Source organism: Canis lupus, chromosome 20, assembly GCF_011100685.1.
Source record: "Canis lupus familiaris isolate Mischka breed German Shepherd chromosome 20, alternate assembly UU_Cfam_GSD_1.0, whole genome shotgun sequence".
NCBI classification, from domain to species: domain Eukaryota; kingdom Metazoa; phylum Chordata; class Mammalia; order Carnivora; family Canidae; genus Canis; species Canis lupus.
Window position 1 is genome coordinate 40,764,542 of NC_049241.1, and position 14,333 is coordinate 40,778,874.

The following is a 14,333-nucleotide window of genomic DNA, read 5'->3' on the forward strand; positions in this document are numbered from 1 at the left end:
TGTTTGGTCTGTATTGTACTTGAAAATTTGAGTTGGTACCTGTATTTAAACATGAGATTTCTGGCAACATTGGGCTCACATTCCATGTGAATGTGGAATGCATGTGAACATCACTTCCCTTATAGTATTTGTTGGCTTGTATTCAATACACATGAACCTGTGGAAATAAAGAGATGCTTTTAGTTTACTCAGTTATTTTTAGGTAGCACAGTCTTACTGACAGACACTGAATCACATGGAATTATGCAACAATAAAATTTTTCCTTGCCACGTCTTCAGTCCACATTCCTCCAAGGAGAGTCTTTCTTTGAGCTGAAGCTGATATTCATTAGTGCCCCCTGACAGCCAGTGATCTCCCTTCCTGACAGAGGGATGCTGGCCCTAGACTGAGACCACTGTTTTGTTAGAATTTAATTGCATTGTTTTGTTTTCCCTATACTTATCAATACAGTTACCTTCTGATTATAGCAGGTAATAATAAGTAAGTCATTATATGTGTTGTATATAGATGTTTGAATAGATCTCAATTTTTGAGTACCTGTTGTGTGATACTTTCCTTAGATTTTTCTCTTTTAGTCATAAAAATCAATGAGCTAGAAACTAGTAAACGCTTATTTTTTTTTAATTTTTATTTTATTTTATTTTTTTATTTTTATTTTTTTATTTTATTTATGATAGTCACAGAGAAAGAAAGAGAGAGAGGCAGAGACACAGGCAGAGGGAGAAGCAGGCTCCATGCACCGGGAGCCCGATGTGGGATTCGATCCCGGGTCTCCAGGATCGCGCCCTGGGCCAAAGGCAGGCGCCAAACCGCTGCGCCACCCAGGGATCCCTGTAAACGCTTTTTAAAATATGTGTTAACTGAGGCTCAGAGAGGTTAAGTAATGTGCGTGACTAGTCAGAGCAGTTGTGCTACTCTGTAAGGTAACTTCTAAGTCTATCCCAGCCCTTTAGATGTGATGATCCTAAAAAAAAAAAAAAAAAAAAAAAAAAGGATTTGATCATCCTGTTAAGATCAACACCCATAGGAAGATGGCATTGCATGGTTTACAGATGGTATAGTGGAGCCATCAAGGAGCCTGACAGTCATGTGGGTGCAACTGGGAGAATGGGTACCATAACTGAGATACCTAGTTTTGCAAAAATTATGGAATGTTTTTTCAAAACAGTACTGCCTCAAAAATACTTGGCAACTGTGCTGTGTACATGGAGGTACAAAGCTGAACGGTCAGGGGAAAACATTTGTTTCAGACAGCTTTTAGGATATTGCTTGAATATGGGGAACAATCCTATATGTGTACTTCCACCTTGTAGTTGCAAACTGAGATAAGCAGTCATTTTTTTCACAGCCAGTGTAAAAGCCGCCTTTTCTCTTTGTGTGTATACCTTGCAGGAACAACTTTCTCAAGTCCTTGATGCCATGTTTGAAAGAACAGTCAAAGTTGATGAGCATGTCATTGACCAAGGAGACGATGGAGACAACTTTTATGTCATTGAACGGTAGGAAATGAAACTTTGCAGATGTGTGGCTACACTTAATAAGATTCATGATTAAAGGCACCCAGTGCTTTGTTCAGCCCAGGAAGGACTTAGGATCAAGTGTACAGGCTTCCCTCTCTGCCCACTGCCTGCCCCCTGTATCTACTGCTGTTCTGAGTCCTCAGTACAACCCCATGTTTGGGTTGCTATTAGCAACACTAAAAAGTCTCCTTTACAATTAGACAAGATGGGGACGCCTGGGTGGCTCAGTGGTTAAGTGTCTGCCTTTGGCTTGGGGCATGATCCGGAGTTCTGGGATCAAGTCCCGAGTCGGGCTTCCTACATGGAGCCTGCTTCTCCCACTGCCTGTGTTTCTGCCTCTCTCTATGTGTCTCTCATGAATAAATAAATAAGATCTTTAAAAAATAAAAATAAGATTAAAAAAAGAATTAGACAAGATGTGCTTTATAAACATGTTATTTGGGCAGCCCTGGTGGCTCAGGGCAGCCCCGGTGGCTCAGTGGTTTAGTGCCGCCTGCGGCCCGGGGCATGATCCTGGAGACCCTGGGATTGTAGCTTGGGATTTTCTAGGGGGCTCCCTGTCGGGCTGCCTGAATGGAGCCTGCTTCTCTCTCTGCCTGTGTCTCTGCCTCTCTCTCTCTCTCGCTGTGTCTCTCATGAATAAATAAATAAAATCTTTTAAAAAATAATAAAAAAAAATAAACATGTTATTTGCCAGTGTTCAAGGAAATGATTTCATAAAGAAGCCATTTTGCTATACTGTCATCTGGATCTTTCAGGCCCAGCCTAATTTACCTATGAATACACTGCCTCAACTTCCATGTCGCGGCCCCTTCTGGCTCTGTTCCTGGTATAAGCCATGTCGGGAGACATGAAATACGTGGGTTTGACCTGCTGGCCTTAGTGTATTGTGAGCTCTTCAATTGTTAATTTCATCTTGAGGGTTCCTTCTGACCCCCTCCCAGACATGAAAAGAACCACCTTCACCAAATAATCTCCTATAGAATGTCTAGAAATGGTAACACTGGGTAAAAGGGTCTCTTTAAGGAATTTGTTAAATGTTGTTAAGTATCTTGCAAAAATATTGATATATTTAAGTTTGCCTCAGTGATGTATTGGGAGTGCCTGTTTCTCTAAATGTTTGTCAGTTCTGAATATTATTCTTTAGCAATCATTACCAGTTAACAGGTAGAATATTGCACCTTTTGGTTTCTTTATTTTAATCAGTTCTGTATCCTAGTTTTCAACAAACTACAAAAGACTCATATAGTTATATCAATCCCTTCAAGAAAAGCATTTGACAAAATTCATCACCTTTTCAATGTAAAAACTCTCAGCAAACTAGGAATAGATGTGGTTTTTCACCAGTCCAGTTAAAGGAATTTTTTTAAAAACTTTTGGCCAGCATCATAGTTAAGGGTGAAACATTGACTGTTTTCCCCTTAAGATCAAGAACAAGGCAGGGATATCTGCTCTCACCACTTCTATATAGTATTGTATTGTAGATCCTAGCCAATGCAATGAGGCAATGAAAAAAAGAAGAAGAAAAAGAGGGAGGAAGGGAGGACATAAAGATTAGAAAAGAAAAAGTGAAACTGTCTTTGTTTGCTGATAACATTAAACATTATCTTCCCTAGAAAATCCCAAGCTACCAAAAAGCACCTAGAACTGATAAGTGAGTTTAGCAAGGTCACAGAATACAAAGTCAAAATGCAAAAATCTATTGTATTTTTGTATACTAGCAAAAATATGTTGGAAGTTGCCTGTTTTATATCATTTGTACCTTCTATTTATGCACTACCTGTCAGGTCTTAAATTTAGAAGTAACAAATGAAATTTATTGGAAGTAATAAATGAAATTATTTCTTGTATTTCCAGGGGAACCTATGATATTTTAGTAACAAAAGATAATCAAACTCGCTCTGTTGGTCAGTATGACAACCGTGGCAGTTTTGGAGAACTTGCTCTGATGTACAACACCCCAAGAGCTGCTACCATTATCGCCACTTCAGAAGGCTCCCTTTGGGGACTGGTGAGTTAGAGAAATGATAATCCTTGCGTGGCGTAGTATTAATTCCCCTTACTTCTGAATTTGCTGTCCTTAAGCTATGGTTCACACTATATTTTGTAGCCAGTTCTCTGAAATACATTATGAAAGGATTTGTGCCAATGTGTTTTTCCATTTCTCTAAAATAATTTGTCAACAAACCATTTACTACAAATTGCAAGGAAAAGACTGGGTTTTATAACCTTATAGTCATGTCAGTTCTTATTATGCTTTCTGTTTGTTTTGATCAGACAGATAGAGAGAAAGGGGATAATTTTCCATGCAAGAGGCAGCCTAGAAAAATAATTGTCATAGAGAGCTTTGCCAACAGTGCTTGTCATCTCTAGCTGTCCCAGGACTAACTTTTCTCTATGGCCACCCATCCACTTGTTCATGTGCATTGGTCCATGCCAATATCCAATAGGTGTGGATGGCTAGAAAGGCTGATGGCCATATTCTGGGAAAGAGAACTTTCCTAGAATGTCTATGGCACACCACTGCTGTGATCCCTATCCTCTATTACCCATGGTCCATCTTGCTTCCTTTCAGTATCAAGCCTTCAGAATCTATAACTCTCTTCCTTCTTAAACAAAATAATTACCCTTTTGTACAGATTCCAAATTTCACTTTTTAAGATATTGACATCTGTGATAATGTGTTTCCATCTACTTTACTAGCAGAATTAATTGTATACCATAGCATTATCAACATAGTTCCTCAAATGAAATCACATTTTAAAGACAGAGCACTTCCTGTGATATACAAGAAAAGACCTGTCTTTTGGTATAGTGTGTCTTGAGAGATGAGACATGTAATGGCTTAAGAATAAATCACACACTTGGGGACCTAGTGATTGAAAAACTCAAGGATGGGGCACCTAGGTAGCTCAGTTGGTTGAGCATCCAACCCTTGATTTTGGCTCAGGTCATGACCTCAAGCCTTTCTTGGAGCCTGTTTAAGATTCTCTCTCTCCTCTCCCCCTACCATTCCCCACCCTGCTGACATGCTTATTTGCTTGCTTGCTCTTTCTCTCTCTCTTTAAAAAAATAAAAAAGGAAAAACTCAAGGATAGATCATAGATCAATAAGTAATAGGGAAAATAAACTCAGTTTTAAAATGTATTGATGCTAAGGCTGGCGCTCAGTTAGTAGAGTATGCTACCTATTCTTGATCTCAAAGTTGTGAGTTTGAGCCCCACCTTGGGCATGGAACCAACTTAAAAAAAAATGTAATTATGACAACTACTGGTCCAGGTCAAGATGGAATATCTCCATTCCTCACTAGTTTTATCTCTTAAAACTAAAAAAATTCAGGAGCACTTTAGGTGGCTCAGTTTGAGTGTCTGCTTTCAGCTCGGATCATGGTCTCAGGGTCTTGGGATGGAGCCACACATTGGGCTCCTTGCTCAGCAGGGAGTCTTCTTCTCCCTAGGCCTCTGCCCCTCCCCTGCTTGTGTACTTTCTCTCTCTCTCCAGTACATAAATAAAATCTTAAAGAAACAAAAACAAAAAGCTAAAACAGTCCAGATATCATACAACAAACTTAGAAAGATGGGAAGGATAGGGATAAGGTGAAATGGCTAGGGATCTTGGGATTTAAAGACGGACAAGACAGTGAATTTCCTGGGTTTTCTTTTTTGCTTCCCATATATATACCAGATGGCATTCTGGAAAAGCCTACAACCTAGATCCACCAACAAGTACATACAAAAACAACCCCAAGAAAAGCCTGACCCCTTTAGCTAAAGGACCAGGAAAAGGGCAGCCTAGCAGAACACCTACCACTCTATTCTAGCCAAATACCAAAGGAAAAAATTGCTTCTACTTTCCAGTGTCACTGGGACTAGCAGCAAACTGAACGTACTACAGCCTCACCCAGTAGCAAAGAGGCAAAATGAGGAGATACACAGTGTTATTAGTTGGCATTCCACTTTCCCTGCCAGGGTTGTGTCAGTGGAATCCAGAGGGGAGCTGAACATTCACTCCCACATGTACATGCACACTATACCTAAATTGTGCCTGCAAAAGAAAAAGATTAAATTGGATACATAATTTCACAACATAATACCCCAAATGTCTGAGGGACAATAGAAAATCATTTGTTATACAAAGAAGAGCGAAATTCTCAACCTGAGTGAGAAAAGACAATCAACAGATACCAATACCAAGATGACACAACTATTGCAACTAACTGACAAGGGTTTAAAACAATCATCAGGATAGCCCAAGTGGCTTAGGAGTTTAGCGCCGCCTTCAGCCCAGGGCGTGATCCTGGAGACCTGGGATCGAGTCCCACGTCAGGCTCCCTGCATGGAGCCTGCTTCTCCCTCTGCCTGTGTCTCTGTCTCTGTCTCTCTCTCTCTCATATAAATAAAATCTTTAAAAAAAGCCACCTGGATGACTCAGTTAATTAAGCATCTGCCTTCAGCTCAGGTCATCATCCCAGGGTCCTGGGATCAAGCCCCACATGGGGCTCTCTGATCAGCAGGGAAGCCTGCTTCTTCCTCCCCCTCTGTGCTCTCTCTCCCTCTTTTGTTCTCTCTCAAATAAATAAAATCTTAAAAAATAATAAAGCAGTCATTATATAGCCAATTATATAAGCCACAATTGCAATTATGGACACACTTGAAAAAAATGAAGAAAAAATAGGGCAGCCCCGGTGGCTTAGAGGTTTAGTGCCGCCTTCAGCCCAGGGTGTGATCTTGGAGAACTGGGATCGAGTTCCATGTCAAGCTCCCAGCATGGAGCCTGCTTCTTTCTCTCTCTCTCTCTCTCTCTAATAATAAATAAATAATCTTTAAAAAAAAAAAAAAAAAAATAGAAGGTCTCGGAGAAATAGAAGACAGAAAGAAGATCCAAATGGGAACTGGAAAATATAATAACCAAAATAATAACCAAAAAATTACTGTCTGATGTGGTTCTCAGTGTATGTAGAGAAAATACTTGGGACACCTGGGTGGCTCAGCGGTTAAGCACCTGCCTTCGGCCCAGGGTGTGATCCCAGTCCTGGGATCGAGTCCTACATTGGGCTCCCTGCATGGAGCCTGCTTCTCCCTCTGCCTGTGTCTCTGCCTCTCTCTCTGTGTATCCCATGAATAAATAAATAAAATCTTAAAAAAAAAGAAAATACTTAAGATAGTTATAGTCTAAAAGGAAGAGGTAAAGGGGCCCAAATGGAAGTAAAGCTTCTACACTTTATTCCAACTAATAAAATGTTGACATCAGTAGATCGTGATTAAATTACATATATATAAATATAATACCTAGAGCAACTGCTAAAATAATCTGTACAAAGAGATGTATTCAAAAGCTTTAATCAGGTAACCCATAGGTATACAGGAAAATGAAACAGAAGAACAAAACAAAGGGGAACAGCAGAAAACAGTAAAATGGTGGACTTAAACCTTAATATATAAATAGTTACTGTAAATATAATATGATTATACCAACTAAATGACAGAGACAAATCACATGGATTTTTTAAGATGACCAGCTCTATTCTATCTGCACCAAACTCTCTCAAACATGATATAGATTGATGGGGATCCCTGGGTGTCTCAGTGGTTTGGCGCCTGCCTTCGGCCCAGGGCGTGATCTTGGAGTCCCAGGATCGAGTCCCACATCAGGCTCCCTGTGTGGAGCCTGCTTCTCCTTCTGCCTGTGTCTCTGCCTCTGTGTGTGTGTGTGTCTCTAATGAATAAATAAATAAAATCTTAAAAAAAAAAACACATAGTATAGATTAAAAGTAAAAAGATAGAGTTATATATATACCATGCAACCATTAACCAGAAGAAAGCAGGAGTAATTATATTAGTATCAGATAAAGTAGACCTCAAAGCAAAGAAAGTTACCAGGGACAAAGAGGAACATAACATAATAATGAAAGAGTTAATGTACCAAGAAGACATAGCAGCCCTAAATATGTATACACCAAACAACAGAGCTTCAAAATATGCGAAGCAGGGATCCCTGGGTGGCTCAGCTGTTGAGTGCCTGCCTTAACCCCAGGGCATGATCCTGGAGTCCCAGTTGGGCTCCCTGCATGGAGCCTGCTTCTCCTTCTGCCTGTGTCTCTGTCTCTGTCTCTCTCTCTCTGTGTCTCTCATGAATAAATAACATCTTTAAAAAATATATATGTGAAGCAAAAACTAATAGAACTGAAAGAAGAGACAAATCCACAGTTATAGTTGCAGACTTTAACACTTCTCTCTCAACAGTTGATGGAACAATTAGAAAATCAGGAAGGTTATTGAAGAACTTAACCACACCATTAGCCAAAAAGATCTAATTGAAATTTATAGAACACTGAGTACAACAATAGTAGAGTACTCATTCTTTTTAAGCCTGTGGAATATTCAACAAGATAGACTATATCCTGGGATATAAAATAAAACCTAGCAAATTTAAAATAATTTAAACCAGAGAATGTATTCTGTAACCTCAATGGAATAAATCCAGCAATCAGTAACAGAGAAGTAACAGGAAAATATCCACAAACACTTGGAAATTAAATAACACATTCCTAAAGAATTCCTAAGTCAAAGAGAAAGTCACAATAGAATTTTTTTTAATTGAACTATAAAGCTACCTGTCTCATGGTTGGGTATGAGAATTCAACAGATGGACATAAAAGAAGCAACTCTCTTGATGTCTGGCAAAAGGTAGGGGCTACAGAATGGCAACACCTGCTCTCCATAGTTGTGGTGCTGCATTATGACCATTCTCTCCTGAGATCCCTGCCTTGTCTTTCTACTTCCTAGCCTTATCCTTTTCAGCCTTTTCTTCCTTTCCCTGCTGTTTTAAGCATCCTATCAAAATGCCCTTCTGGGCTCTGCTTTTCTTCTGCTTTGTTCATGTACTTTATAGCCCAAAGCCTCTCAAAAGCTTTAGTGTCACCTCTTCAAAAGTGACTCCCTGATGGTCCTCTACAGCCTGATTTCTTGTAGCTTCCAAGGCTTCAGAAATGCTTTCTGAGGCTAAAGCAGGGAGGACTTGGTGTAGTCACTTAAGTTTCTCACAGTGAATTCTACATTCCTTCTCTTAGTGGGGGCAGTTGCCACCATGACCACTATACTTAGCCTCTGCTCTTGTTCTCTCTTGTGAAAGTGAAAGTTAATAGAAACTTTCTTAGGAAATGCTTGCAATCACTGGAAAAGGTAGTATTCCTTTTCTTTTCTGAACTTTAGGCTGTAAGCTTGACGCTGAACACTTGCCGCCTGAAGGATCCACTATTTCACAGTGGGAGTTTTCTCCTCACAGCTCTGTTGGAAGCTCCCTGAAAGCTTTTTCATGCCCTCCACAGTCACAGGAGTTGGCCTTGCATAGCATGAGAGTTCTGGGAAGAGTGGAAATACGCATAGAAAATGTTGGAACATGAATAAATAAGTCACTTTGAGAGATACCAGTTGTTTTCTCTTCAGCTAGAAATAGTTTGCTATTGCAATTGTAGCAATCTTTGTGATGTTATAGATGGATTAAAAAAAATTTTAACAATGCCTACTCAGAAAGAAGAGAACTTCATAATTCCCATTTTCTCACTTTTGATTGTCCTCTTTCTGTAGCACTCGTGCCTAGATTGGCCCAGAAAACATGTGGAAATTGAATTCTAAAGATAATGAAATAATATTCCAAAGTATAACAGTAACATTTTAAATGATACATCCCTAACCTTGGACTTAAAAAAGTAGTGGCAAATCATGCAGCCCATTAGAGCAATCAGAGATTGAATGGCTCTTTTCAAGCAGACAGATGGAGAAGAAATGGAGCAGAATCTTGCTATATGCTAAAAAACAAACATGATTTGTACAGCAGTTTAGAGGGAGAGTTGGAGTCTGTCATAGCTCATACTAGGAATATAGGGTGTAGTAGGTGACTTCTCTCTCTCTCTCTCTCTTTTTTTTTTTTTTTTTTACTTCTCTTTTAAGGCAGATGAAACATGGTATGGGATAGGGGCTGGGAATTCTATAGCTTATGGAATATGAGCTGTAAAACCCATTAGGACATCTCAACTCAGTTGTCTTCTATGTGATTTCTCTACCCCACTACCAACCCATCATAGAGCATACTAAAATAGCAGACTTACAGTTAAACATCATGTCCTGGGAACCCTGGGTGGCGCAGCGGTTTAGCACCTGCCTTTGGCCCAGGGCGCGATCCTGGAGACCCGGGATCGAATACCACGTCGGGCTCCCGGTGCATGGAGCCTGCTTCTCCCTCTGCCTGTGTCTCTGCCTCTCTCTCTCTCTCTCTCTGTGACTATCATAAATAAATTTAAAAATTAAAAAAAAATCATGTCCTTACCTTGTATGTATCATTCTGCCAGCCTTGAGGATTTCATTATGTTGCTTTCAAAGGAAAAACAAAAAAACAAAAGACACCTTCCTCTCCCAGCCTGAGGTGGACAAAAGGTACAATTAACTTAGGTATAAAAAACCTAAAACTAAGCAATTAATATTCTCCTGGCTGTGTGTCCCTCCTCACACATATGTACACATATCTGAGAGGAGCTTGACTGTAGCTCTGGTTAGCTGTCTTCTGATCAGAATCCATAACTTGCTGGAGTCAAGGGACTCCATTTCCATTCACATTCCTGCCTCCCCTCTTTTTCCGTTAATTATTAAATTTTTATGTATAGTTATATAATTATCTATAAACATGATTTATATATAATACTTATATTGTGAATATTTATATATGTATTTGTTTTTTAAGTAGACTCCACACCCAGTGTGGAGCTCAGTGTGGGGCTTGAATTCCTGATCCTGGGAACAAGACCTAAGCTAAGATCAAGAGTTGGGGGATCCCTGGGTGGCGCAGTGGTTTAGCGCCTGCCTTTGGCCCAGGGCGCGATCCTGGAGACCTGGGATCGAATCCCACGTCAGGCTCCCGGTGCATGGAGCCTGCTTCTCCCTCTGCCTGTGTCTCTGCCTCTCTCTCTCTCTCTCTGTGACTATCATAAATAAATAAAAATTAAAAAAAAATTTAAAAAAAAAAAAAAAAAAAAAAAGATCAAGAGTTGGATGCTTCATCACCTGAGCCACCTAGATGCTCCACCAAAATTTATATTTTTGCAACAAAAATACCCTTGATCACTCCAGCCTACTGTGATCTCTCTCTTTACCTCCTCAGAATTCTTGTGGCACTTACTCTTGTCTTTATTGTTCACCTGGCACATTAGATATGCTGTCTTGAACTGTAGATTTTTTATTCCCATATACTTTGTGTTGTCTCCCCATTGAGATTGTAAAGTCCTTCAGGGCAAGAGCCCTGAAGTGGTTGTTACATCTCCTTTTTTTTGAATGTGCACCTTTTCACATTGAACAGTGACTGAACTGGGAAGTGTTGATTGGGATTTGTATTTTGTGTTCTATTTATGACCCATAGGTGGCACTCATTGAGTACTAGATAGCAAGCAATTGCACGTGGACCATCTGTCTGACACAGGCTACAAGTCTTTCTCTTCCAGTGATGACTCAGATTAAAATGTCATTAAACACTCAGTTGGCCCAGTACATTCCATAGTCCTCTAATATTTGCTGTCATCCAGTTAGTTAAACCATAGATGTTCTCTCACAGAGGCATTTACCAGAATTTTCATGTTCTTTCTTGTAGGACCGCGTGACTTTTAGAAGAATCATAGTGAAAAACAATGCAAAAAAGAGAAGGATGTTTGAATCATTTATTGAATCTGTGCCCCTCCTTAAATCACTAGAGGTAAAGTGTATTTGAATAAGAGTCTGTTTTTGGAGCTTTAAGATTTAAAACTAATATAACCTATTAAATTTTCAAATTGGATGATTCTAATCAATTGTTTGGATATTCTTTGTGACTTTCATTCGAGATCTTTTCCTTATAGTTTATGGGTATGTCTATTGTTTCAGATGTCAGAACGAATGAAGATTGTGGATGTAATAGGAGAGAAGGCCTATAAGGATGGAGAGCGCATAATCACACAGGTACGTGGGGCCTTGAGCAGCTCCTTTCCTGAGGGTTACCTCTTGAAGGACTAGTGCATCCCTTGTGCACACACTTTGGGAGCTCGTGTTGCCAGCTAGTTGGGCACACTTCCTGCAGAGTCCTCTGAAACCCATTGATGTTCATCTCATGTTCACATACACATCTCTTGCCTCCATTCACCTTTTGCTGGATTCTGATGTTGTTCTTTTGGATCTCATTCTCTTTTGATCCTTGTGTAAGCTTCATTCATTAGTGTTAAAGCCTAGAGAAGGTCCAAGGGTTGTGCCCTTTACCTTTTACGTTTGACACAAAAGTGGCTTCTTAGCTAATCTAAAATAGGCCAGAGTCTTCAGTCTTCAGTGATTGACCAGATTTATAAGTTGTCTTCAATATTTCCTTTGTGCCTTTCTCTCATGTTATTTTTGGGTGCTTGAGGATCACCACACAGTAGCCTGGGTCATTGTGATGAGTATTGTGTAATAATTTTCCTTGTCTACTCTGTTTGTGTCTTTAATTATATGTTAAGACTTCTAGGTGTAAACTTCTCTGTCTGTGGTTCTGGCAAGAACACTGGGAACATATCTGGTTGGTCTGGGTGGGGTAATGTTCCCATCATGAACCCAGGGCTGGGGCTAGGAGGAAAAAAGACTCAGATTGGTCAAACCTAAGTCCTGAGCCCACCTCTGGGGCCAGTGGATGGAGTTGGCCCAACCAGCACTGCAAGGACTAATCAGGTTTATTATCACAGAAGGAGAGAGAGAAACTCCCAGAGAAAAAGGACTAACAAAAAACAAAAAACCCTGTGCCTTCTCTAAATGCCTTTGTTTTCTAAGTACCCCTACTGTTAATAATTCCTTCAATTAGAAATTGGTTTGATTCTCTAGATATTAAGATACACAGGTAAGGCTAGATATAAGTACTATAATGAAGGAACATATGAATGACAATGAGAATGTAGGAAAGGGAGTACTTGGGCAGCCCGGGCGGTTCAGTGGTTTAGCGCCACCCTCAGCCCAGGGTGTGATTCTGGAGACCTGGGATCCAGTCCCACGTTGGGCTCCCTGCATAGGAGCCTGCTTCTCCCTCTGCCTGTGTTTCTGCCCCTCTCTCTCTCTCTCTCTCTCTCTGTGTGTGTGTGTGTGTGTCTCATGAATAAATAAAATCTTAAAAAAAAAAAAGGAAAGAGGGTATTTCATATGGTTCTGTGGGGGGAATAAATGCCATTTGGGCTGGGCTTAGAAGTACAGCTTCAGCAGTTGAGGTCAGGGAGAGGTCTTTTGGGGCAAAATAACAATATGAGCAAGGGCCTGTCGGTGTGAGCTGTGTTCCTGAGCAACTGTCCTGGTCTGTTAAGAACGTAGGCCTGAGTTGCAGGAATGGGACATGTTGGGGCACCTGGTTGGCTCAGTAGTTGAGCATCTGCCTTTGTCTCAGGTTGTGGTCCTGGGGTCCTGGAATCAAGTCCTGCATCATATTCCACACAGGAAGTCTGCTTCTCCCTCTGCCTATGATGTCTCTGCCTCTCTCTGTGTGTCTCCCATGAATAAATAAATAAAATCTTTTAAAAAAAAAGGGGGGGACATTTTGACTGGTCAAATTTCTTCTGAATCTGAGGTGCTTTCATTTACTCCCAAAGGACCTCTTCTTCATCCAGAAAGCTCTAGGCCTTCAGGAGGTATGTCAAGAGGTATAAGCTGCAGTATTTTCTGTTGTGTCTGTCTTCTTGAAGACAGGAGTGCTAGGTGACTGTGCTTAGTGGACATGAATTAAGATGACATCAGCTTATTTATAGACCACTTTTGGCAGTGTCTCTAGCTAGACGAGGGATCTCCAAGTGAGGTCCCAAATATAGCAGCATCAGTGTCATCTGGGAATTTGAGAGGAATTGTTAGAAATGCAAATCCTTGGGAATCAGAAACTGTATTTTATGTTCTGTTTGTTTGTTTTGGTCAGCTTTGTTACAGTATATTGTACATACAAAAAAATCACCTGGACACCTGGGTAGCTCAGTGGTTGAACATCTGCCTTTGGCTCAGGGCATGATCCTGGGGTCCTAGAATCAAGTCCCTGCATTGGGCTCCCCATAGGGAGCCTGCTTCTCCTTCTGCCTGTGTCTCTGCCTCTTTCTGTGTGTCTCTCATGAATAAATAAATCTTAAAAATATTAACAATAAAATAAAATCACCAAGTGTATAATTCTGGAGTTTTTTTGTTTGTTCGTTTGTTTGTTTTTATGATAATCACAGAGAGAGAGAGAGAGAGGCAGAGACATAGGCAGAGGGAGAAGCAGGCTCCATGCACCGGGAGCCCGATGTGGGATTCAATCCCAGGTCTCCAGGATCGCACCCTCGGCCAAAGGCAGGCGCCAAACCGCTGCGCCACCCAGGGATCCCTAATTCTGGAGTTTTATAGCCATCCGTACAATCATAGAATCATAGTATAGGATATTTGCATCACCCCAAGGAATTCCCTCATTTAGATTTTTAGTCAATCCACTGCTCCCACCTCCTTATTCCTGGAAACTACTTACTTGCTTTTTAACATTATAGAAATTACTTTTCTAGAATTTTATTTTTTTTTTAATTTTTATTTATTTATGATAGTCACAGAGAGAGAGAGAGAGAGGCAGAGACACAGGCAGAGGGAGAAGCAGGCTCCATGCACCGGGAGCCCGACGTGGGATTCGATCCCGGGTCTCCAGGATCGCACCCTGGGCCAAAGGCAGGCGCTAAACCGCTGCGCCACCCAGGGATCCCCTTTTCTAGAATTTTATATGAATGAAGTCTTATAATATGTAGTCTTTTGTGTCTGCCTTCTTTCTCTTTGCATGTT

At 40.5% G+C, this 14,333-nt stretch overlaps 1 protein-coding gene across 2 annotated transcripts in view; it reads left to right on the forward strand.

The window, feature by feature from the left end:
• The window catches only part of PRKAR2A (protein kinase cAMP-dependent type II regulatory subunit alpha), a 111,577-nt gene that overhangs the window by 79,141 nt on the left and 18,103 nt on the right, over positions 1-14,333 (forward strand). For both annotated transcript variants that reach the window (XM_038566512.1, XM_038566513.1), the window contains exons 5-8: positions 1,394-1,500; positions 3,379-3,532; positions 11,158-11,259; positions 11,427-11,501. In XM_038566512.1, the coding sequence (XP_038422440.1) occupies positions 1,394-1,500; positions 3,379-3,532; positions 11,158-11,259; positions 11,427-11,501 (438 nt within the window). The remainder of the gene's footprint in view (positions 1-1,393; positions 1,501-3,378; positions 3,533-11,157; positions 11,260-11,426; positions 11,502-14,333) is intronic.